The sequence below is a fragment of the Phaenicophaeus curvirostris genome, chromosome 11 (genome assembly GCF_032191515.1).
Source record: "Phaenicophaeus curvirostris isolate KB17595 chromosome 11, BPBGC_Pcur_1.0, whole genome shotgun sequence".
Classification (NCBI taxonomy): Eukaryota; Metazoa; Chordata; class Aves; order Cuculiformes; family Cuculidae; genus Phaenicophaeus; species Phaenicophaeus curvirostris.
In genome coordinates, this window is record NC_091402.1 from 1578137 (window position 1) to 1601353 (window position 23217).

The 23217-nt window shown below is 45.1% G+C and overlaps 1 protein-coding gene across 5 annotated transcripts in view; it reads left to right on the forward strand.

The window, feature by feature from the left end:
- FGD3 (FYVE, RhoGEF and PH domain containing 3) overlaps positions 1-23217 on the forward strand; it is a 107794-nt gene that overhangs the window by 74717 nt on the left and 9860 nt on the right. For all 5 annotated transcript variants that reach the window (XR_011338179.1, XM_069865666.1, XM_069865668.1 and 2 more), the window contains exons 8-17: positions 2418-2556; positions 3371-3429; positions 6767-6913; positions 7463-7555; positions 8353-8432; positions 8860-8890; positions 9388-9489; positions 12272-12334; positions 18464-18586; positions 20490-20642. Coding sequence is in view for 4 of the 5 variants with exons in the window: in XM_069865666.1 (XP_069721767.1) it covers positions 2418-2556; positions 3371-3429; positions 6767-6913; positions 7463-7555; positions 8353-8432; positions 8860-8890; positions 9388-9489; positions 12272-12334; positions 18464-18586; positions 20490-20642 (990 nt within the window). In the remaining variant the exon portion in view is untranslated. The remainder of the gene's footprint in view (positions 1-2417; positions 2557-3370; positions 3430-6766; positions 6914-7462; positions 7556-8352; positions 8433-8859; positions 8891-9387; positions 9490-12271; positions 12335-18463; positions 18587-20489; positions 20643-23217) is intronic.

A 23217-nucleotide genomic window follows, 5' to 3' on the forward strand; every position in this document is an offset into this window, starting at 1 on the left:
AGGTTATAGTAAGTAGATCTGGGAATATAAACCAAGTGGTAATAGTACAGTAGTGCTGTTTTTAGTTCTTCCCAGAATTACCAATTCTTTCCCTCCCAGTTGTATTTAATGGGAAAAATGGCGCTATAGAACTCTGACAGATAATAAATTCTCTTCATCTCCTACAAACACAAACTTTGTTCACCCAGCTGCACCATGACCATGTATTTTGAAAAGCAAATTTACACCTTTGAATTTCTGGAAGGACAGCTGATATTTTTCCAACATTCCCATCTTCCTCTCTAGGCTCTGGTCTGAGAATCGACCAAGTCAGCAGTATGCTGGGGGATGGAATATTGCTGACCAACATGGCAGATACCTGAAATGAGCACCTTCCTCCACGAAGAGCTTAACAAAAGAGTGTGGCTCTTGCTTACACTGCAACAAAGGCATGGCGTTAGTCAGCTGACGTGAAAACAGTGTGATGGAGCAGAGCGTGTGTGTACGTGTGGTTAACGTGCCAATGTAGGATTCAAGAGTCAGATTACAGCACTAACAGAAGCTTCTTGCGTGCTTTAAAAACACACTTACTTCCCGCTCTGTTCCGCATTGGTGCCACCCCACCTTGAGCACTGGGGGCAGTTCTGGGCGCTGCAGGATAAAAAGGGTCTGAAGCTACTGGAGAGCATCCAGAGGAGGGTGCGGAGTTGATGAAGGGATTAGAGGGGAAGCGTGTGAGGAGCAGCTGAAGTCACTGGGTCTGTTCAGCCTGGAGAAGAAGAGACTGAAGGGAGGTCTCATTATGCCCTGCAGCTTCCTCACAAGGGGAGGAGGAGGAGCAGGCGATGAGCTCTCTTCTCTGGACCCAAGGGAGTAGCAGGAAGATGTGCCAGGGGAGGATTAGGTTGGGTATTAGGAAAAGGTTCTTCCCCCAGAGGGTATTGGAGCACTGGAACAGCTCCCAGGGAAGCAGTCACAGCACCAAGCCTGACAATATTCCAGAAACCTTTGACCAATGCCCTCAGCCCCATGGTGAGAGTGCTGGGGTTGTCCTGTGCAGGGACAAGAATTGGACTCATTGATCCTTGTTGGTCCCGTCCACCCCAGGACATTCTATGATTCTATGATTATTCTGACATTTCTCTTCCTCTCTTTCAATTAGAAATAACCCTTCACTTCATAGGGATCCAATGAAAACAGGTACACAGCAACACTCAGTGAGTACCATTGCCAGCAAAGCAGATCAAAGCCTTATCAGGTAAAATTTAGTGTAATCAGTCTCAAACCAACCCCCCTTCATGGTCAAGTTAAAAAAAATGCGGCAGCTCCATCTGCAGAGGTAATGCAAGTCGTGTGAGCTCTAGCAGTAACGTAGCCCCCAGGGTTTCTGATTTTATGCAGCCTGTGGTGGGGGAAGTGCTGCACACAGCATGGATGGGGAAAGATATTCTGAGCCCTTGAAAAATCACACAAAGTGTAAAAGGAGGTTGCATATCTGCAGAAAAGGCACGTGAAAACCTGTCAGCTCCAATATCTGCTGGAAAGCAGGAAGGCTCTGCAGAGAGATCTGGACAGGCTGGAGACAAATAGGACAGGGTTCAACAGGGCCAAGTGCTGGGTCCTGCACTTGAGTCACAACAACCCCATGCAGCGCTCCAGGCTTGGGGAGGACCGGCTGGAAAGCTGCCCAGCAGAAAAGGACCTGGGGGTGCTGGTTAACAGGGGATGAACGGGAACCAGCAGTGGCCCAGGTGGCCAAGGAGGCCAAGAGCATCCTGGCTTGGATCAGCATTGGTGTGGCCAGCAGGAGCAGGGAGTGGATTGACCCCTGTACTTGGGTTCAGTTTTGGGCCCCTCACTCCAAGAAAGGCAATGAGGGGCTGGAGCACATCCAGAGAAAGGAACGGAGCTGGGAAGGGTCTGGAGCCCAGGGGTTGTGGGAGCAGCTGTGGGCCCTGGGGCTGTTTTGTGTGGAGGAGAGGAGGCTGAGGGGAGACCTTGTCGCTCTCTGTAGCTCCTGGAAAAGGTTATGGTGAGGAAGGTGCTGGTCTCCTCTCCCAAGTAACAAGCGATGGGACGAGAGGAAATGGTCTCAGTTTGTGCCAGGGGAAGTTTAGTTCAGATATTAGGAAAACTTTCTTCATGGAAAGGTTTGTGAAACACTGGCAGAGGCTACCCATGGCAGTGGTGGAGTCTCCATCTCTGGAGGGATTTGAAAATCATGCGTATGTTGGGCTCAAGGACAGGATTTAGTGGTGCGTGAGGCTTACGGTTGGACTTGATGATCTTAAGAGTCTTTTCCAACTTAAATTAGTTTATCATTATCAGACAGTTGTTTTGCACTCTAATCATGTGAGTGTTTATTTTTCATTGGTCTCTAACACCAAAGGCAGGAATGAAAACCAAACCCTTCTGTGCTTGTTTTCTCTCTGTTACAGAAACAAGAGGTGTGTGGAAACCTGACATTACAGCATCACATGCTTGAACCAGTGCAAAGGATTCCTCGTTACGAGCTTCTCCTAAAGGACTATTTAAAGAAACTTCCAGAAGAGGCTCCTGACAGGAAAGATGCTGAAAGTACATGTAAACTCCTCTCTGTCTAATGAGCACTGTGAAATCTTGGAGAGCTTTTTCTTCCCATGGTCGTATACTTTCAACCAGGGCTGTGGTAGAAATAGAGATTTGAATTAATCAAATTATTGCCAAATAAAGCACATAGGGATTTCGGAGTAGGGAAGAGAAGTGTTGGTATGTCAGCTCTAGGAATGAAGGGAGCTTTGGCAGATAAACAGTGTCATAATAGGACATCAGGCATCTTTATTTAATTGATTGTATGGTCAAGGACAAATACAGGAAGACATCCTTGCAGCAGTGGGAGGAAGAACATGAGAATGCCCTTAAATGTCTATGCTTGCCTAGGAAGACAGGTGAGACTGCTAACACAAAGAAACAGGAAAAATGGACTCGGATTGGTTTCTAGGGGTTTGTGATTTTAATAAAAACAGGGTTCATGTTCCTGTAAGCAAATAAGTTGTGTTTCAGGAAAGTACTCTTTACAATACGCTTTTGAAGTCTTAAAGGAGACTTAAGTTAACTTCTAGCAGATTGATCCCTAGAAGGTGATTTTGTTTGTCACTATGTGCTTTAGCTCACCTAGACTTTTAGGAAAGGAAGTTTAAACATGTAGAGACACATGGACCAGCTGAACACGCCGAAGTGTATATAACTGTGTATAAGCATTCCTTTTACTTTATGGAAGAAAAAAAAAATACAGCCCTTGCTTTTGCAACAGCAATCTGGCAGGAAAAAATCAGGGAGGTGAAAAAAAAACCAAGATGCTATTGACAGCTGTGATGCAGAGTGTGTGTAACTGCTGCCACCTTTATTGCAGAGTCACTGGAACTCATATCTACAGCCGCGAACCATTCGAATGCAGCCATCCGCAAGATGGTGAGTAGAAATTGGGTCATGGAATTGTAATCTTGCTGAAGCACTTGGCTGAACCCATCATCCCCAGCTGTGATCAGATCATTACAGTCAGCTGGGGAGAACTTTCAGATGCAATCGGCAAGGCTTTAAAAGTCAGTTGAATGTCTGAGTTCTCTTTTATCATAAATGGGATTGTTTAGCCTGGAGAAAAGGAGGCTGAGGGGAAACCTTGTTACTGTCTACAATTGCCTGAAAGGAGGTTGTGGTGTGGTGGGTGCCGGTCTTTTCTCCCAAAGTAACAAGCAGTAGGACAAGAGGGAATGGTCTCAAGTTGCACCAGGGAAGATTTAGATTGGATATGAGGAAAAATTTCTTCACTGGAAGTGTTCTCAGGCACTGGAACGGCTATCCGTGGAGGTGTTGGAGTCCCTACCCCTGGAGGGTTTAAAAGACAGGAAGATGAGGTACTCAGGGGTGTGGTTTGGTAGTGTACAGGCACACTTGGACTCGATGATCTCTAATGTCTTTTCCCACAAAACCACTCTATGATTCTATGATCTGATTGCAGTTGTCATAGGGTTTGGGGCCTGAATTTCTCTTTCCTTGTTCTTAAAGACCCAGTATATTGGAAAAGGAGATCTTCATAAAACTCTTTATTTGCTTTTCACTGAAAAATGCTGGAAGTATTCCAAGTAGGTCGATGCATAAGGTGTCATTGCAGATTTTCACAGTATTTTTTTTAGTCCTACGGGACTTCACTAGGCTGGAGGTTGGTTTGGTTTGATTGGGTCATCTTTAATGCTCTGAGTGTGCATGTAGCGTGTCAGAAGCTTTGGTGACCTGTAGTTTTAATACCGGGTGGTCTGAGACAGTGAAGGTTTGGAGTGTTAGCATGTGCGTTACATGTGGAACAGCCAATGCATTGCTGTTACAGTGAACAGACTGTATTGGTACAGATGTTATCTCTTGTGTGCACCCAAGTGCCTCAGGAGCTTTTGTAGATCTGAAATGCTACCTTAACACCAACTGACCATTTGTGGGTAGAAGGTTTATGTCCCCGTCTGTGCCAGCCTCTGACTTCCTTCTCCCAGGGACACCACGAGACCACATTTCCTGTGGTTGCTACAGGGAAGTAACTGGCTGATGTCTGTCTGTTTTCAGTATGTCTCGGTGAAAACCAATTTTGAAACCATTCCTTTCTATTTTGAACCTAGTCTGTTCTCTTGATAACGATGTATTTAATTGGAGTTTTTTCTGCTGTGGGGCCTAGAACAACTGTTTTGCAAAGGCTTGTGTACAGTGTCTCCACAGACAGTAGGAATACAAAGCCGCCAGCCAGTTGCATTCTGTGTTGGATGCTTTTTCTGCTATTAGAAAAGGCTGCTATAATAATTGTGCACCCCTTGATTATTGCTGATAAGAACCCAAAGCCTCTAATCAGGTCTTATTGCCTCAAATTCTTCTGTAATTTAGGTTTGGCCTGAGCAGGAACTTAAAGGAAAAATATCCATTTTAAGGTTGACTTGGTGGCTTCCCAGCTGTCGTGTCCCAGCAAAAGGTGCCATGGGGCACTGGGGGTTGAGTTGGTGGGGAGCAGTGCAGCAGAGCAGCACCATCCTCTGTAGACTCCTCGGGATGACACGAATGGCTGTGCTGGGTCAGAGCCAAACTGAAAGAAAAGCAGGGGCTGTGGCAGCACCCCCAAAAGTTCGAGGAGGTTTGAATGAGTTGTTGGCTGCTTCCTCCTGCTGTGGTGTGGAAGAAATAAATCTTGCTTCCAAAGCAGACTTTTCCTAGAAACGCAGATGTTGCTCAGGTTTTGATCTGCTCTTGCTGTTCTTGATTTCTCCTTTAAATAAAAATAGCTTGATAAATTCACTGCTCTTTGCTTGTAGTGCAATTAGTGGGATTGCTTGCTTTCCTTGCCATAAGGTAGACAATATCTGCTGCCTTTTAGGGGTTAGGCGAATTGTTTATTTGTTTATAGTCCACAGCGCCCCCCCCGTCTTTTTTGGCAGTGTGTTTATTTTATTGGTGCAGTGTTGTTTGTGGATCTATTTGGCTAGGTTTTTTGGTTGTTCCTTTGTTCAGTCCTTGTTCAAAAGAATTAATTAGGGCAGGGACTGGAGTGATGTGTATTTGTGGTGAGAATTCTCAGGTCAAACTACGGTAAATGAAGCATGTAAATACCTGAAATTCCAGCTTAATCTCTTGGTAGGTTGGGGTATGGGTTAGAAATGTGTTTGGGCACATATTTGGGTGTAATTGTGTAGATCTGACCATTTGCTGTCAATGCCATTTGGAGCACGTTGGTCCAGCTCGTGGCTGAAAGCTCGGTAACAAGAACCCAGTGACAAGATTTACCCACCTTTCTTATTCTGCCTTGTTAAAGCTGCTGCAGTGGTTGTAGCAGCTGCAAGTGGCTGAGCCAGTTTCCTCTATCCATACCAACCCTGTCTAGAAGGACTTTAATTATTAATTTGGATGACTTAATATAATGCAGAAACTGTGCTTTGCTGAAAGGAAAGCAAAATCCTTTCATAAAGAGTTTTGACCAAGACATAAGGATCACTGAATGACATTAAAAGTGTATTTTAAGCATGTTGTCCTGCCCAAGTTCAGAGGTGTTTTTTTCTGTGGAGGCCACTGTATAGGACTGCAGCATTCCCCATACAGCTGGGGTTTTAGACTTAGCTTAGGAAGGGGGAGTATCATGGAATCATGGAATGGTTTGGGTTGGAAGGGGACGTAAAGCTCATGCAGTTCCAACCCTCCTCCTAAGGGCAGGGACACCTCCCACTGGATCAGCCCCATCCAACCTGGCCTTGAGCACCTCCAGGGGTGGGGTATCCCTGATGGAGACCTACCTGCCACTGTATGAGCAACAGTACAAGGAGAAGCTTCTCAGAAGCTGAGAAATTGTCATAGCGTAGCAGAAGACTGGATGACGTGGGGTGGAAGCTGAGCTAATACATTCATATTTGGAAACAACATGATAACGTACTGGTCTCCAGCTTGGCCATTGATTTTACTGGACCTGATGCCGTTGCTTCCAGTGATATAGATTTATTGTTGAGTAGGAATATCTAAAAACAGATCAATCTCAAAATGTCATTGAAATGGTACAATCCAAGCATGACTTGGGAGTGGCTGATACAGAGTGGGGAAGAGCACTGGGGAAGAGCACTGAGGAGTATGGAAAGGTATTGCTTTATTTTTGAAAATGCAAAGCTATAGCAGAAGTGAAAGACTTATTTTCTGTCCTACTTATTTACACTTACACAGAAATTATACTGTGAGCAAGAGACCAAGTGAAATCTGTATTTTATTTAAATCACTGGGGTTGTTGTACTTGCAGGAAAAGATGCACAAGCTTCTGGAAGTCTATGAGCGACTTGGTGGTGAGGAAGATATTGTTAACCCTGCCAATGAGCTTATTAAAGAAGGACACATTCAGAAGCTTTCAGCAAAGAACGGGACAGCGCAGGATAGATATTTGTTCCTGGTGAGTTGTTTTGTTGCTTTCTTGTTTTCAGAGTTGTGCTGGGACTTCCTAATCTCAGATACAAAAAGCATGCACCGGCTGAGCCCAGCTGCTCCTTCCTGTGAGCAGCACTTTTCTCTTGTTGCTTTTTCCTTGAGCATTTCCTTTCTTCTTCCACACTTCTGCCTTTGTCGGTGGCTTCTTGGGTCCAAAGGGGTCTCTCCTCTCTCCCTCCTCAGAGGCTACTTATATGAAGCACCCAAGAAGGTGTATTTCCAGCTGTACCACCTTGCTGTGAGGTGGCCAGCTCTCGCTTATGCTGAGGGAGCTCTTCTTGTTTGCTTTTGAGGTGATCAAATTGGTACCAGGGAGGGGCAGGAGGGAGAAACAACTAGCTGACATGTTTGTCTGTCTCCTTCTTTCAAGTAACGATATATGAGCCTAGCTTGCTCCTTGCATCTCTTCTTGAGAACCTCATCTTGGAATCAAACACACCAGAGTCCCGCACTGTCAAAATGCAGGCTCTGTCCAGCCTGTGACCTCTTGATTTACAATTGTCGCTTGTTGCAGTTTAACAGCATGGTGCTATACTGCGTGCCAAAGCTGAGGCTGATAGGCCAAAAGTTCAGCGTTCGCGAGAAGATGGACATTGCAGGACTGCAGGTTGGCATTTCTTCTTTCCCCCTGTTTTAATGCTTTCCCACTCGATAGCATCAGATTCTCTCTGAATCTGAAACCACAAAAATATGTATATGTAGAAATACAGTAAAATTCTAAAATCCAGGTTTAGATCTCTTTTTTTTTTCAGTTATTGTAAGTTAATCATCCAAAGGCAGGTAAGAGCATGGTGACTCTGTGTGTGCTGTGACTGGATGCCTTCCCTTGTCAACCAGCTGCCACAGGAGTCACCTTTCCCCCTGCTGTTGGAGACTGGGTGGTGACGCACACTCAGAAGTTTTGTAGCAAGACAATCCTTATGGAAACAACCCTTAGATTTTTCTACCTCTGTACTGTATTCTGAACGATCCTTTCAACTAAGTATTTCGAAGACTGAGTATTATAGCAGCCTTCCAGTACAGAAAGGGACTCCAAGGAAAGCTGGGGAGGGGCTTTTGATCAGGGAGTGCAGGGATAGGATGAGGGGGAACAGTTTTAATCTGCAAGAGGGGAGATTGAGATGAGATCTTAGGAAGAAATGTTTTCCTGTGAGGGTGGGGAGGCCCTGGCCCAGGTTTCCCAGAGCAGTGGTGGCTGCCCCATCCCTGGAGGGGTTCAAGGCCAGGTTGGATGGGGCTTGGAGCCCCTGATCCAGTGTCCCTGCCCATGGCAGGGGTGGGACTGGATGGGCTTTGAGGTCCCTTTCAACCCAAGCCATTCTACGACTCTATGATATTTTAAGTTATTGGAAAAGATTCAAAGATAATGAAGACTGGTAAGGACTGGTCGTATTCTTTTTACAGGTCCAAGAAATTGCCAAGCAAAACGTGGCTCATACGTTTTCAATAACCGGAAAAAAGAGATCACTGGAACTACAGGCCAGGTAAGGTGCTTGTTCTGCTTTTGAGGTTTATGAATATTTAGGTGATGATCTAGGACATAGGGCTGTGCTAGTGGAACACAGGTTTAGATCAGGAGATGGGCATCAGGGATGTGGGACTTACACATGCAAGAGAATTTGTTGGTCCTCAGTCAGAGCATGGTACAGTGCTATCTTGATTAGCTTTATTGAATGCTTACAGTGTTTACAGTAGTGCTTGTATGTTCTGCTATATTTATAATTAATTCAAACACTTTTGGCATATGTTTAGCAATCATTGAGGTCAATAGTTATTAATAATTGTTATGAAATAGTGGATAGGAAAGCTAAAATCTTGATGATATAAAACAGTGAATGTGTGAATTGAATTTGCTGAAAATATTGGAACTAGTATTATGATGTTATCTGTGTTTTTTGTTTATTTTAACAGGACAGAAGAGGAGAAAAGGGAATGGATTCAGGTGAATACAAAACCATTATGATACAGGTGGAAATCACCATGCAGTCAGCACCTCCTGTTTATAAAATTATGGTTTTGAGGGTCTGAATGAATGTGGCTGTTGAAGGAGCTAGGTAGCATAGTCTGGCCACACTGTTTATGGGGAAATGTGGAGCCGCAGTGAGGGTCCCCCTGGTAACCCGGTGGCTCCAAGCAGTATACAGGGGCTTCAGACTGGATCCCATTCCCAGCAGACCTCCCACCAGTGAAGGAAGAGATGGAGGCACCATTAGTCTTGTGTATTCTTGCCGTCTGACTTGTAGAGATGCTTTCTGATAGCAGTATTAGGTTTTGACTTAAATAGTAATGAGTTAACCCCACCTCTCATAATTACTAAAATTTCATTTATGCAAGTATCAGTGTTTTTCACTAAAATTATAATCTTAACCATCTTCCCATGAGAGAATTTTTCCAAGGTTCCTTTTGTGATCCTTATCTTTGCTGGAATTTTTGTCTCAGGTCATCCAAGCGACAATAGAAAAGCACAAACAGAACAGTGAGACGTTTAGAGCTTTCAATAGCTCTTTTTCTCAGGAGGAGGAGCATCTGCCTGATTCCTCAGTAAGTATGACTGCTTCATTGGTAGTCTCTGGTAGTACAGTTTTACCAGCAGTTAAACCAGACTTGCACAGCTAACTGTGAACCAGCGTCGTCTTGGTCTTGATTTTTATATACCATTACGGTGCAGTCAACTCTTTTTCTCTGGCTGTCAGACGTATCAGTTGTAGTTACTCACCCATGCCTGTATGGAATAAATTACCCAGGGAAATTCAGGGCAGGAGACCCGTCAGTCATGTTTTCCAGACTGGTGGTTCACTCAGCATTACAAGTGTGGTTCTTCAGTGTTATGAATGGTTGGCTGCCTGGAATGATCTTGGTGTGCCTGGGAGATTTTGTTCATTACCTTTCCCCATCTCCTCAGAGATGTGTTTGGGGATTGTCTTCTTTTTCTTATTTTATTATTATTAATAATAATACACTCAGATGTCTCGTTACTGGGCGGGGGGATCTGAATACCTGCCTTGATTAGAATTCCAGTGGAAAGAAAGCCCTTTCACCAGCACGAGGGAATAAATGCCATGAAGACCCTGTGTTAGTGGGTTTGCAGAAGCAGGAACAGTTGGGTAGACTTGAGTATATGGTGCTTGCCTTTAGTGAGGTTGCATTCCCTGAGGAAGTGCTCCGTGGGTGGCACAGCTTGAACCCCGGGGGATGCATTTGTTCATTTGCTTGTTCTCAAGAGTGAATTGATTGCAGTAGCATAAAAATAGATATCACAGAATCACAGAATCACAGAATAACCAGGTTGGAAGAGACCCACCGGATCATCGAGTCCGACCGTTCCTATGAACACTAAACCATATCCCTCAGCACCTCGTCCACCCGTGCCTTAAACACCTCCAGGGAAGGTGACTCAACCACCTCCCTGGGCAGCCTCTGCCAGTGCCCAATGACCCTTTCTGTAAAGAATTTTTTCCTAACGTCCAGCCTAAACCTCCCCTGGCGGAGCTTGAGGCCATTCCCTCTTGTCCTGTCCCCTGTCACTTGAGAGAAGAGGCCAGCACCCTCCTCTCTACAACCTCCTTTCAGGTAGTTGTAGAGAGCAATGAGGTCTCCCCTCAGCCTCCTCTTCTCCAGGCTAAACAACCCGAGCTCTCTCAGCCGTTCCTCACAAGGCCTGTTCTCCAGCCCCTTCACCAGCTTTGTTGCTCTTCTCTGGACTCGTTCCAGAGCCTCAACATCCTTCTTATGGTGAGGGGCCCAGAACTGAACACAGTATTCGAGGAGCGGTCTCACCAGTGCCGAGTACAGAGGGAGGATAACCTCCCTGGCCCTGCTGGTCATGCCGTTTCTGATATAATGAGGTATCGGAATGAATAGCCGTTTGGTTTGGCTGCTTACTCAAAGCTACGCTTTGATTTGTTGCTGATAACAGAGATTAAACATTTTAGCTTTCAAATGGAATGAATATAGAGTGCAAAAATCATAAAATCATAGAATCCTTAGGTGGGAAAAGACCTTTGAGGGCATCAATTCCAACTGTCCCTGTCCAGTAGTAAACCATATCCTTAAGCACTTCATCTGCCCATCTTTTAAATCCCTCCAGGGATGGGGACTCCACCACCTCCCTGGGCAGGTGTTCCAGTGCCTGAGAACCCTTTCAGTGAAGAAATTTTTCCTAATGTCCAATCTGAACCACCTCTGGTGCAACTTGAGGCCATAATGCACTGGAAATTTGGATAACCTCATACTATGAGACATCGTCTCAGTGGCAAAGGAAGAATGAACTGTGGAAATAACAGAATCTATCATAAAGCTTGTAATATTTTTGAGAACTCCTTCTAAGCCGGAAAACTCCCTGTACATTAATGGCAGATGAGATGGCTTTCTGTTTAGGATGCAGCTTATGATTTTGATGTAAATAAGCTTATTATCTTCCCTCTGTATGTACAGAATAAAAATAGATGCCAGTTTGCACTTACTAAGAGATGAAGCACATCACAGGAAGGACATGGAGCTGTTGGATCAAGTCCAGAGTAGGCCACAGAGATGATCCGGGGGCTGAAGCACAGGTTGAGAAAGTTGGGGTTGTTCAGCCTGGAGAAGAGGACGCTGCTGTGAGAGCTTAGAGCAGCTTCCAGCACGGAAAGGAGCTCCAGGAAAGCTGGGGAGGGGCTCTTGATCAGGGAGTGCAGGGATAGGACCAGGGGAATGGTTTTCAGCTGAAAGAGTGGAGATTGAGATGACATCCTAGGAAGAAATGTTTTCCTGTGAGGGTGGTGAGTCCCTGGCCCAGGTTTCCCAGAGAAGTTGTGGCCACCCCATCCCTGGAGGTGTTTAAGGCAGGGGGTTGGATGGAGCTTTGAGCAGCCTGATCCGGTGGGAGGTGTCTCTGCCTATGGCAGGGGAATGGAACGTGATGGGCTTTGAGGTCTCCTCCATCCTGAACCATTCCTTGTTGATGTGGGTGATTCTAAGAGATGTATTGCAATTAAGAAAATCTTAAGTGAGAGCTATTTAAATGGAACGAATAATTTTCCTCCTTGGAATCCACTGACTCCACAACGCAATCACTCATTTGGCTGGCAAAGCCCAAAGGGAGGGGTGAACTTCCAAACCTGCTCGTGGGCTTCCTGCATGACTTGTGGGGACAGGTACCCACTGCAGCCAACCACGGGCTTGGCAATGTAAAGTCAACCACTTCCTTTAGCCCAGCATTCAGGTACAGGTGGATAGATGAGGGCCAATAGCAAATTATGCTACGTTTTCTTTGTCAGCTTTTAATGTATTCTAGGAAGAATGTCCATGTTGAAATTATTGTGTGTCCCTCTGTTCCTCTCAGATAGCCAGCACCAGCTCAGTGGAGTCAATGCCGGGAGCAGATGGTGGTGGTGCACTTGGAGGGGTGAGTAATTTAAAGTTGATACTTTAGGTAGAACAAGGCAGGGGTTGAGGGGTAATGCTTCTTCTGCAGCAGGAAAAGAAGTCAGGGATGCTTCAGCATATGGGTTTGTATTCTGGTGTCCGTCCTTAACGTCCTGCCTAGGTTACAGCTGCAGTGCCTGGCAGGGTTCACACCATCAGCAGATTCAGTCCTGTTGCAGACACACGCTGCGTGTTGTGAACCTAATTACGGGGAGCCCGGCTGGAGAGGAGTTCATTGCATGTGTAGTGTTTGGGGGTTCTGACAGGGAGCTGCACTGAATGGCTGTGGGGAGGAGGGCAGAGAGACAAGGAAACCTGGATGGTTAAACTCTCATGTTGTGTAACTCAGGATTTCATCTCCAGAACCATGTTTGCTTAACAGTTTTTTCACTGTGTGCTTTTCATGTCTCTGCCAATACCGAGGAGGATGTGGTAGCACTTCCATACAGTTCTGGCTTGTAAGTTATTGGCTGCTGCAAAAGCAAGATATACTTTTAAAGATATTGTTCATTTTGCTCTGTACAACATCTGTGACCAGAGGCTTTGAGTCCATCATCAGGTCTGGTTTTTTAGCATTCTTATCTCTCCCTTCTAAAACATCTTCTGGAATAACAGATTTTCTGGAAATGCCTTAAGGTCAGACAGGTCAAAAAAAAAAAAAAAGTCCAGCAAGAATAAACACAACACCCCTGTCTCTGCTGACATGCCACAGGATATTTTGTATTGGCATGGCCTTTGTAATAGCTGCTTTGCAGGCTCCTCAAGACTCTGGCCAAGCTTGTAACCCCCTGCTAGAGCTGATGGTATCAATGAAAAGCTGTTCAACAAGCCAGCAGCCTGACATAGACAAACAAGATCTTATTAAAAATAAGTGGTTGTAATTAGTCTTTCTTGCTGTTAATTGTTTGCTCACACTTCATATTTTCCCTAAGCAGTTTTGTATTGGCATTTTGCCAATTAGTGCCCCTGTTCCTTGGGTTACAGGTGCTACAATGAGCCGGCTTCTTAATGAAAAAGATGCTTTATGTAGTATTTATAAACCAAAAGCTTAACAATTTCTGTTGATCTTAAGTTTCTTAGGGAAGTGCAAATTTTAATTTTAATTCAGTAAAAAAGAAAAAAGATCTTTTCAGTTGATGTAAATGGTTGTGACAGGGATTTGCATAGTGTATCTCGACGCACTCAGTAATTTTCTTTAATTTAAAGAAAAACTGAATTCCTGAGATAGAATTAAAAACGGAGTCGATAAAAAGTGCAAAGCTAAACATATCCAAAATTGTGTGTTATTGATTCTGGGGTCTCATTCTGCTCTGTTGTGGCAGATACATAACATCTACATGAGCAATACATTCATTTTTAATGCTGATGCCCCTTTAGGAACACATCAGCGAACGCAGGAGCGAGTGCGTTCTGTGCTAACAGCTTCCACATGCAAACCACTTGGTGGTAGTGGTGGTCAGCAAGCTTAATCTCTCCTCCCTGTGGTTCTGCTGTGTGTGGAGGAGTCTGCTGGGGTTTTCCTCAGCTTTGCACATCAGTGTAGACAGGCAGCGAAAGTCTCCGGCAGGAGGAGCAATGGGTACAGCCGTGGTGCCCGTTTGCTGTGCGGCTGGTGCAGGTTGTGCTCAGTCTTCTGAGGGCACAAGGAAAGTACGAGCCAGGGGAAGGTTGCCTTCAGGTTACCTTGCATGTGTGACATTGGCAGATAGAGAACCAAACTCAACAGCTGAACTGTGCTCCGCACTGATCCAGCCCCACCTTGAGCACTGGGGACAGTTCTGGGGACCACAGGATAAAAAGGATTTGAAGCTACTGGAGAGTGTCCGGAGGAGGGCACGGAGTTGGTGAAGGGTTTAGAGGGGAGGCGTGTGAGGAGCAGCTGAAGTCACTAGGTCTGTTCAGCCTGGAGGAGACTGAGGGGACACCTCATCATGCTCTACAGCTTCCTCACAAGGGGAGGAGAAGGAGGAGGAACAGGCACTGAGCTTTTCCCTCAGGACCCAAGGGAGTGGCAGGAAGATGTGCCAAGGGAGGGTTAGATTGGACATTAGGAAAAGGTTCTTCCCCCAGAGGGTGGTGGAGCACTGGAACAGCTCCCAGGGAAGCAGTCACAGCACCAAGCCTGACAATATTCCGGAAGCCTTTGACCAACACCCTCAGCCCCACGGTGTGAGTGTTGGGGTGTCCTGTGCAGGGACAGGAATTGGACTCGATGATCCTTATGGGTCCCTTCCCACTCAGGACCTTCTAGGATTCTATGATCCTTGCTGCATTGCAAAGTACAAAACATACTATGTAATTTAATTTAGTTTCTCACACATATTCAGCATTTCCAGAAGCACCTGCAGGTGTTCTGCTCCACTGTAATGTCTCCAAATATGTCATTTGTAAATGGAAAATTTGCAGCTGTATAAGCATAATGAGAAGAAAAAGATTGGAAACCCCTCGGTGCTCATGTGCCGCCTGTGTAAGAGTCTGATCAGACTGTGGATCTATCACATGTACAGCACTGAGGTTAATTTTACCTGCTGGCTCAGGCAGAGTGAAATATCCTGAAATAACCTGGCTTGGATCAGCCATGGTGTGACGCACAGGACTGAGGAAGGGATGGTCCCCCTGGACCTGTACTGGTGAGACCACACCTCAAATCCTGGGTTCAGTTTTGGGCCCCTCACTACAAGGAAGACATTGAGGGGCTGGAGCACATCCAGAGAAGGGAATGGAGCTGGGAAGGGTCTGGAGTGCAGGGGTTGTGGGAGCAGCTGAGGGACTGGGGCTGTTTAGTCAGAGAAGAGGAGGTTGAGGGGAGACCTCATCACTCTCTGCAGCTCTTGGAAAGGAGGTTGTGGTGAGGTGGGTGCTGGGCTCTTCTTCCAAGTAACAAGTGATAGGACAAGAGGGAATGGCCTCAATCTGTGCCACAGGAGGTTTAGATTGGATATTAGGAAACATTTCTTTACTGCAGGAGTGGTGAAGCACATGGAGAGACTGCCCAGGGAAGTGATGGAGTCACCATCCCTGGAGGCGTTCAAAAAGCATGCAGACCTGGCAACTGGGGTCATGATATAGCAGGCGCGGTGGGGTTGGGCTGACAGTTGCACTGGATGAGCTTAGAGGTCTTTTCCAACTTAGTGATTCTGTTTCTATGATACAGAACTTAATGAAGAAAAGAACAACCATTTTCTGAGCGCAGTGTTTTTCTTGCTGTTCCTTCTAGCTCTTCAGTATTTCCTCCTTCCTTTTCAGAAGCAAACAGAGTGTCTCACTAATGCTGTGATACCTGCTTTCCTAAGCAGTCCCGCCACAGTCATTTGCCTCTAGCCATGAGCTGTACCTCCCATTGGGGTTTAACATTCTTTTTCCACCAGCATAATCCCGTCTGCAAGAAGTTGTATATCCCTGCTCTGAATAAAGTTCATGCAAGTGTTTTTTCCTGACAGCCTCACTGTCCTCAAAACATATGTGGGTTCACCAAGGATGATGAGAAATACAGTTCCTTAAGAGCATTAGTATCAAGATATTCCAGTTGAATTTAGGGACCTTCCATCAGCAGTAAATAATGTGGAGTCAGGGGCAAAGTAAGTGTTGATCCTATCTTTGATGAACAAGGTTTGTGAATTCCAAAAGAAAGCTCCCTGTTCGTATCATGTGTGCTTATGAGACAGGTCTGCATGGGATGGCCCAAGCAGCGAAATCTCATGGGTTTCACATGGATGCAAAGCAAAGGGCTTCTTAATTCTTCCCCATTGTCAGTAGCTAAATAACATAATATTGAGTAAGTCTTTCTTCTGAAATTGCTCATTGGAATTTACCAAGTTGTACAGAAACTAGTTTGTTTTCTTTTTATTATCTTTTCTACAGCTGCAGTAGCAGGGCTTCAAACACTTGTGTTCTCACTGTGTTGTTGAAATGTTGAGAAATAGTACAAAACATTGCTGGTATTCATCAAACAGTTAAAGACTGCATTATACAAGGCCTTTTTTGATTAGTGAAGTTAGTATTAAATGCTGGCAGAACGCTGCAGCGCAAGGTACAGTATAATGGTCTTAAACAAAGGCTCATGCAGCTGTCATAAGAGATATTAGAACCATAGAATTGTTCAGTTGGAAAAGGCCTTTGAGATCATTAAGTCCAACTGTACCTGTCCGCTGCTAAACCAGATCCCTGAGCACCTCGTCTGCCCATCTTTTAAATCCTGTTTTAAATACTGTTTTGCTGAGCAAATCATAGAATCATAGAACCACTAGGTTGGAAAGGACCCACTGGATCATCAAGTCCAACTAAATGCATGGATATGGGAATACAGTGATTTGACGAGTGACGGGGAACAGGACAAGAGGGAATGGCCTCAAGCTCCGCCAGGGAAGGTTTAGGCTGGACATAAAGAAAAAATTTTTCACAGAAAGGGTCATTGGGCACTGGCAGAGGCTGCCCAGGGAGGGGGTTGATTCACCTTCCCTGGAGGTGTTTAAGGCACGGGTGGACGAGGTGCTGAGGGACATGGTTTAGTGTTTGATAGGAATGGTTGGACTTGATGATTCGGTGGGTCTCTTCCAACCTGGTTATTCTATGATTCTATGATTCTATGATTCCTGAATGGACAAATCTGTGCTTCACCAGGCTGAATTGCAAAACATCCTAGGGACAAGTTTCAAACATCACTGTTGCATCTATAGGAAAGATAGTAAAAATGAAAAGATCCTATTCAATTAGAAGTAATTAGTTGTGGGTTTATTGCGTAATGCTACTATGAGGCAGGGTGGTTTCAATAGCTCTGCTGGAAGGCAATGTTCCTCTGTAACCAGAGAAGGGCAGAGACTCAATGGGGCTGCCAGACTGGAGAGTGGGGTCAGCTTAGAAAATCTGATTACTTTATTTTAATTTTTTTTTAATTGGCCTGAAAACCTGTAACAGTGACTTCTACAGGCTGGCTGTGGCCACTGCCATGAGACCTTCGGATGAAGAGCAGGATTTCCCTTGTGCTGATGAGACAGCATGGTGACCATGCGCAGCCTCTGCTGACTGGAGTGGATGCTGCCCTTCCCCCCACCCACACGTCATATCCTTGTGGCAAATAAAGGCTTTGGAGAAGATCAGTACTGTTGAGTTAATTGTTCTCTTCCAAGTGGAACCAGGGATGGGGCAGCCACCGCTTTTCTGGGCAACCTGGGCCAGAGCCCCCCACACTCACAGAAAAACATTTCTTCCTAAGATCTTACCTCAATCTTCCCTCTGTCAGCAGAAAACTATGGCCCCTCATCCCAGCCTTGCACTCCCTGATCAGGAGCCATTCCCCAGCTTTCCTTTACTGGGGAAGCCTTTTTCTGGGCCCCTTTCAGCACTGGAAGCTGCTGTAAGGTCTCCCCAGAGCCTTCTCTTCTCCAGGCTGAGCAACCCCAACTCTCTCAGCCTGTCATCACATGGGAGTGCTCCAGCCCTCTGATCATCTTCATGGCGTCCTCTGGACTCACCTTAAGAGTTCTGCATGCACATGGCTTAAAGGGAAGGGGGGATTGTGCGTGAGTCCAGGATCTGTATAACCTACATTAGACCTAATCTTCACTGAGCTGATTTTTCAGAAAATGTGTAATATCTCTGCTCTTTTCATTTAGAGGAAATATTTCTTCTCCCAGTAGCTTGGTAAATGATTGTGTCAAGCAAATGAAAATTAAAAGAGTTGTCAAACCTCTTCTCATGAAAGAGCTGCACTGGAGGATCATGATCCTTCCAGCTGGGATCTCCGTGCAGACGCTGCGTGGCTGGGGTGCCCCAGGGAGCTCTTCAACCCTTGCATGTAGCCATCCTGACTGGGAAGGAGGAATAGGATTTATCTCTTTAAAAAAGAAAGTGAAACAGTAGGTCTACTTGAATTCTGTATTTTCATGGACTGCATATTGTCATGTTATTGGCAGCAGGTTGCCCAGAGCAGGGGTGGCTGCCCCATCCCTGGAGGTGTTCAAGGCCAGGTTGGATGGGGCTTGGAGCCCCTGATCCAGTGTGATGTGTCCCTGCCCATGGCAGGGGTGGGACTGGATGGGCTTTGAGGTCTCCTCCAACCCAAGCCATTCCATGATTTAAGAAAAAAACATGATTGTTCTTTTAATTTCAGGGTGATTCTTGTAGGAAATCTTCCAAATCCAAGCGAGACAAGGAGAAACAGGCTTGCAAGAGCTGCAGCGAAAGCTTCAACTCCATCACTAAGAGGCGGCACCACTGTAAGCAGTGTGGGGCAGTAAGTATCAGGATGCATGGACCTTTTTTGTTTCTTCTGCAGTGGATGCTGAAGAGAATTTTTTACTCTGTCATTGCAAGAACTAGAAGATGTTCTGGTTCATGACAGGTCATAGACAGAGGGATCTTTCCACTTGCTTTACCCCCTGGGAATCAGAGGGAAAAAAGAGCAAAACTCTGGTGCAAGGGGCCTAGTCTGTGCTGTTTTAAAGCAAATACAGTCAATAAAAAGAAAGGTGGCCCCTTCTCTGGTGTTGGGCATGTATCTGGGGAGGCGGTTGTTATTTTGGCTACAGAAAGAAAATGGCCTTGTGGCAGCCTTTCTTCACACAGCAGCTCCTTCTGGGATGAAGAGCAGAACATACAGTATTAAAGATGAATGGATTCTTCTTTCCTGAAAGCAGAGTTGTCAAGAAGATCTTGTGCCAAAGTGTTTTCCTCCTGCTTGAAAAGCCTGGGAGAATCAGTCCTGGAGGTTCAGGCCAGGTTACTGAACACCTGGACACATTTCCCTCTGCCTTTCATGGGCACATTAGAGCTCATGGTCTTTCTGAAAATTGCAGCAATGGCCCAGATGAGGTTGATTTCCATAATATGACTTGAAACCTGCCTTCTTGACTTGAGTTTCATAGTTCAGTGTTCCTAATGTAACCAGTACAGAGTAATGTTATTTAAATACCATTAGTCATTTAAATAATTCAATTTTCAGCTGAAGAGAAACCTGAATGTATAGTTAATGTATTTGAAGAAACCTCCATCTCAGATACTGAAATAAATTTACTGTGGAGGTGATGCTTTCGCACCAGAATTGGTATTTTTCAACCTTCTCGGTTTGTTTTTATTAATAATTACTAAAATAGTGACACACATTTCTGAAGGTTTAAAATGTTCCATTGCAAAGCTCAGCAATAGCTTTTCCCCATGGACAGAGAGATAACAGGAATCACATTATTAATAATTTATTGTTAAACAGCTATTGGTTATGTGATGCTCAGCAATGTGGCAATAGCATTCAAATTAATGGAGTTAATTCATCTCGAGGAAAGATTATCACATTTTTGAACCCCCTCGCGTGCTTTTCTTTGTATAAATTGGAAGAATGGGGCTCCACTGAACACTTGCTGGGTTAAGGCATTTGCCTTTATGTAGTAATTAATGCCTCCTCGTGCCTGAAGGGTGTTTGCAGTGTGTGATTGCACAGTACATTCTGCAGGGATGTTGAGCCCAGCTGGCAGTCCCTGTGTTGCTCCCCAGCTAGAGTTTCTCTCCCTGGAGCAACTGTGCTGAGAGGCAGACTTTAAGCTTTAAAACAGGCTCCGGAGCTGCAGATCCCATCACTCTTCAGAAGCCCTGTTTTCATGGGACTGATGTATCATTGTGTGCTCTTAGCAGCCAAGGAGAAGAATCCAAACCTGTTGAATTGCCACCAGACAAATAGCTCTTAATGGATGAGGTATTGGACTATGTCCTTAAAATGGCCAATGATATGGGGATCCCACAGTTCTGTCAGGCTGAACTGCCTCATTGCTGAGGAAGGGTCAGCCACCTTGACTTCAAAAATCAGCCCTTCCTTCACCTTGATCATTGACATTAAGAAGCACTCCCTGCTTTGTCAGCCCGAGCTCTTTAGGACTCATAAAGGCTTATAAGAAAAGCAAAGCAAACTTACATGCTGTCAATCCTAAAGCATTTCCCAAAAGGCGAACGTTTTCTCTCACTAGGTGTATTGGAACACAGCATGGGATTACAAAAATGTTAATTATTAATGGAGGTTAATAAAATAAACATCATATTGCTCGATCTATCCTATATTTGCTTCAATAGCATCTGTTCTCTGAGTCACTTTCTTTGGAGAAGGGTTATGTTTTAGTGATGACTAATGCAGCACTACCTTTCTGATACAGGTGATCTGTGCAAAATGCTCTGAATTTAAACCACTTGCAGATAATAGCCGTCATAATCGAGTGTGCAAAGACTGTTTCCTGCAGTTATCAGCAAGCCCGTGCAGCCCTGGAGTGGAAGCAGTTGGAGAACAAAAGAAAAGACTGGCTGCAGAGGTACGATATTCAGTGAGGAGGTTTTGGTGTGCTGGCTGCCCACGTGTCTCAATTTTTTTAAATGTATTTCTTGGAAACAAATACAATTGTTTGGTTATGTTTTTCCCCATACCATGATATGTAACCTCCTGGCCTTTAGCTTGTATTGAATGTGCGTGCAGCCAGAGTGCTGCTTGTAAACGGCAAACGTTCGTTGTAGTGTGCTGATCATCCAGGAGTGCACACAGTTTTTGCAGCTAAATTTCAGTTTTCAAATTACAAAAAAGAGGAAGAACTTGCGGCTTCTTTTTATTATGATACATTTCCAGTCTTTTTTATTTCACAACCTGTTAAAATGCCATTGAAATGAATGTTTTCTTAGTTGAGAATGTGAAACTGTGGCACCCTCTGAAAGGCGATCAGGATTCTCTGAAACTTACTCAAAACTCCAAGATTCGACTCCCACAAATTATACTGCGTAAACCCCTGCTTCACAAGTGCCACAGATGCCACCAAGCTTTATTCCATGGTAGTGGCACATTCTACCCTTGGTTTTTACAAGAACAGGAACCATGGAATCATTTGACTGGAAAGACCTTCGAGATCATCAAGTCCAACTGTACCTGTCCACTTCTAAATCATATCCCCTTGTCTGCCCATCTTTGAAACACCTCCAGGGATGGGGACTCAACTACTTCTGGAGCAGCCTCTGCCAGTGCCCAAGAACCCTTTCAGTGAATGGATTTTTCATGATGTCCAATCTAAACCGCCCCCTGCTGCAACTTGAGGCCTTTCCCTCTCATCCTATCACTTGTTATTTGGGAGACCAACACCCACCTCACCACACCCTCCTTTCACGGAATTGTAGACAGTGATAAGATAAAAACATGTTGGCAAACTGACTTCTTTTATCCTCACCCACAGCAATTAAACTTTCTCTTGCCAATGCTTTTCTTGTATTGTGGGCAGAGCAATGAGTGCCCTTCCATTCCACGCTTTCCATGAGCCACCTTGAAGAAAAGAGTTTTATTTATTTTGACTGTAAAATATAACCATATATTGCTGTGTGTGTAAAAGAGAACATTCATCTCAAATGAAATGGAACCTACAGGGATGTATCTTCTAAGGGTACATCAGATTCTTGGAAGAGCCACTGACACAGATGACTTATCTCTTTCCAGACTACTAAATATACCTGCACAGGTGAATTTACACCAGCATGGTCTGCCAGAGTGAACTGTGCTGCTTGGGTGCTTTTTGCCCAGACACGTCCAGAATCTCAGAAACACAAAAAGGGGAACGGCTACAAATGCACATCACCCTTCCCTGAACTGCCAGAGTGCAGAGAGGATTCAGAATCCAGAGCATGATACTATCCAAAACTTCTGATATGCCCTGCAGCTTTGCCTACAGATGAGCAGGACTTAATACAGAATCATAGAATCCTTAAGGTTTGAATATGCTTATACAGTCCAACCATCCAACCCCACTGTGCCAGCTAAACCATGTCCGCAAAGTGCCCCATCTACATGGTTTTTGAACCCCTCCAGAGATGGAGACTCCACCCCTGCCCTCAGCAGCCTCTGCCAGTGCTTCACTACTCTTCTGTTAAAGAAATGTTTCCTAAAATCCAACCTGCACCTCCCCTGGCACAACTTGAGGCTGTTTTCTGTCATCCTAACACTCATCAGTCTAGCATCTCCTGGTGAACTTTGTAGCCCTGTTTCAGAAGAGCTGATTGCCACTGAAGTGAGAACCTCCATCTACCCAGCCGAGAGTACTGCTCATCTGAAAAGCCAAAAAGCAAAGCAATGAAATGCGACCTATGGCGCTACTTTGGAAAGCAGATGACAGCGGAAAGCTGGAAAAAAAAATGGGGAAAAGAGTAATATTTACCTCATATGCACAGACTTCTAGCGTTGTGTTAAATCCTCAAAGGATCAGGAGCAATGCAAGACTGTAGGTGTATAAAAAAGAAAGATCAGAGCCAGTGTTTTTCTTTCGCTCCTACTTACATTAAACTTTCTTACCAAGTCCCATAGCAGCTGAGGAGATTACTGGCTTACGGATGTTATTAAGAGGTGCCAGAGCGCCTCAGGAGATTTGAGTGCAAACTAAAAGTTGAACAGGAATTTGCATTCTATCAAAAGACAAAAGTTTCTTTCAAGTGTTTTTTTGCCCTGCTGCACCCTTGATTTCATAGGATCATACAATCTTCTGGTTGGAAAAGAGTTTTGAGATCATCCAGTCCAACTATACCTGTCTACTACTGAACCAGATCCCTGAGCACCTCGTCTGCCTGTCTTTTAAGCACCTCCAGGGATGGGGACTCCACCACTTCCTTGGGCAACCACTCCAGTACCTGAGAACCCTTTCAGTGAAGAAATGTTTCCTAATGTCTGACCTAACCTCCTCTGGCACAACTTGAGTCCATTTCTTCTTGTCCTATCATTTGTTATTTGGGAGAACAGCCCGGCACCCACCTCACCACAACTTTCTTTTTCGGAGCTGCAGAGAGGAACGACCTCGACCTCCTCTTCTCCAGGCTAAACAGCCCCAGGTCCCTCAGACACTCCCACAAACCCTGGGCTCCAGA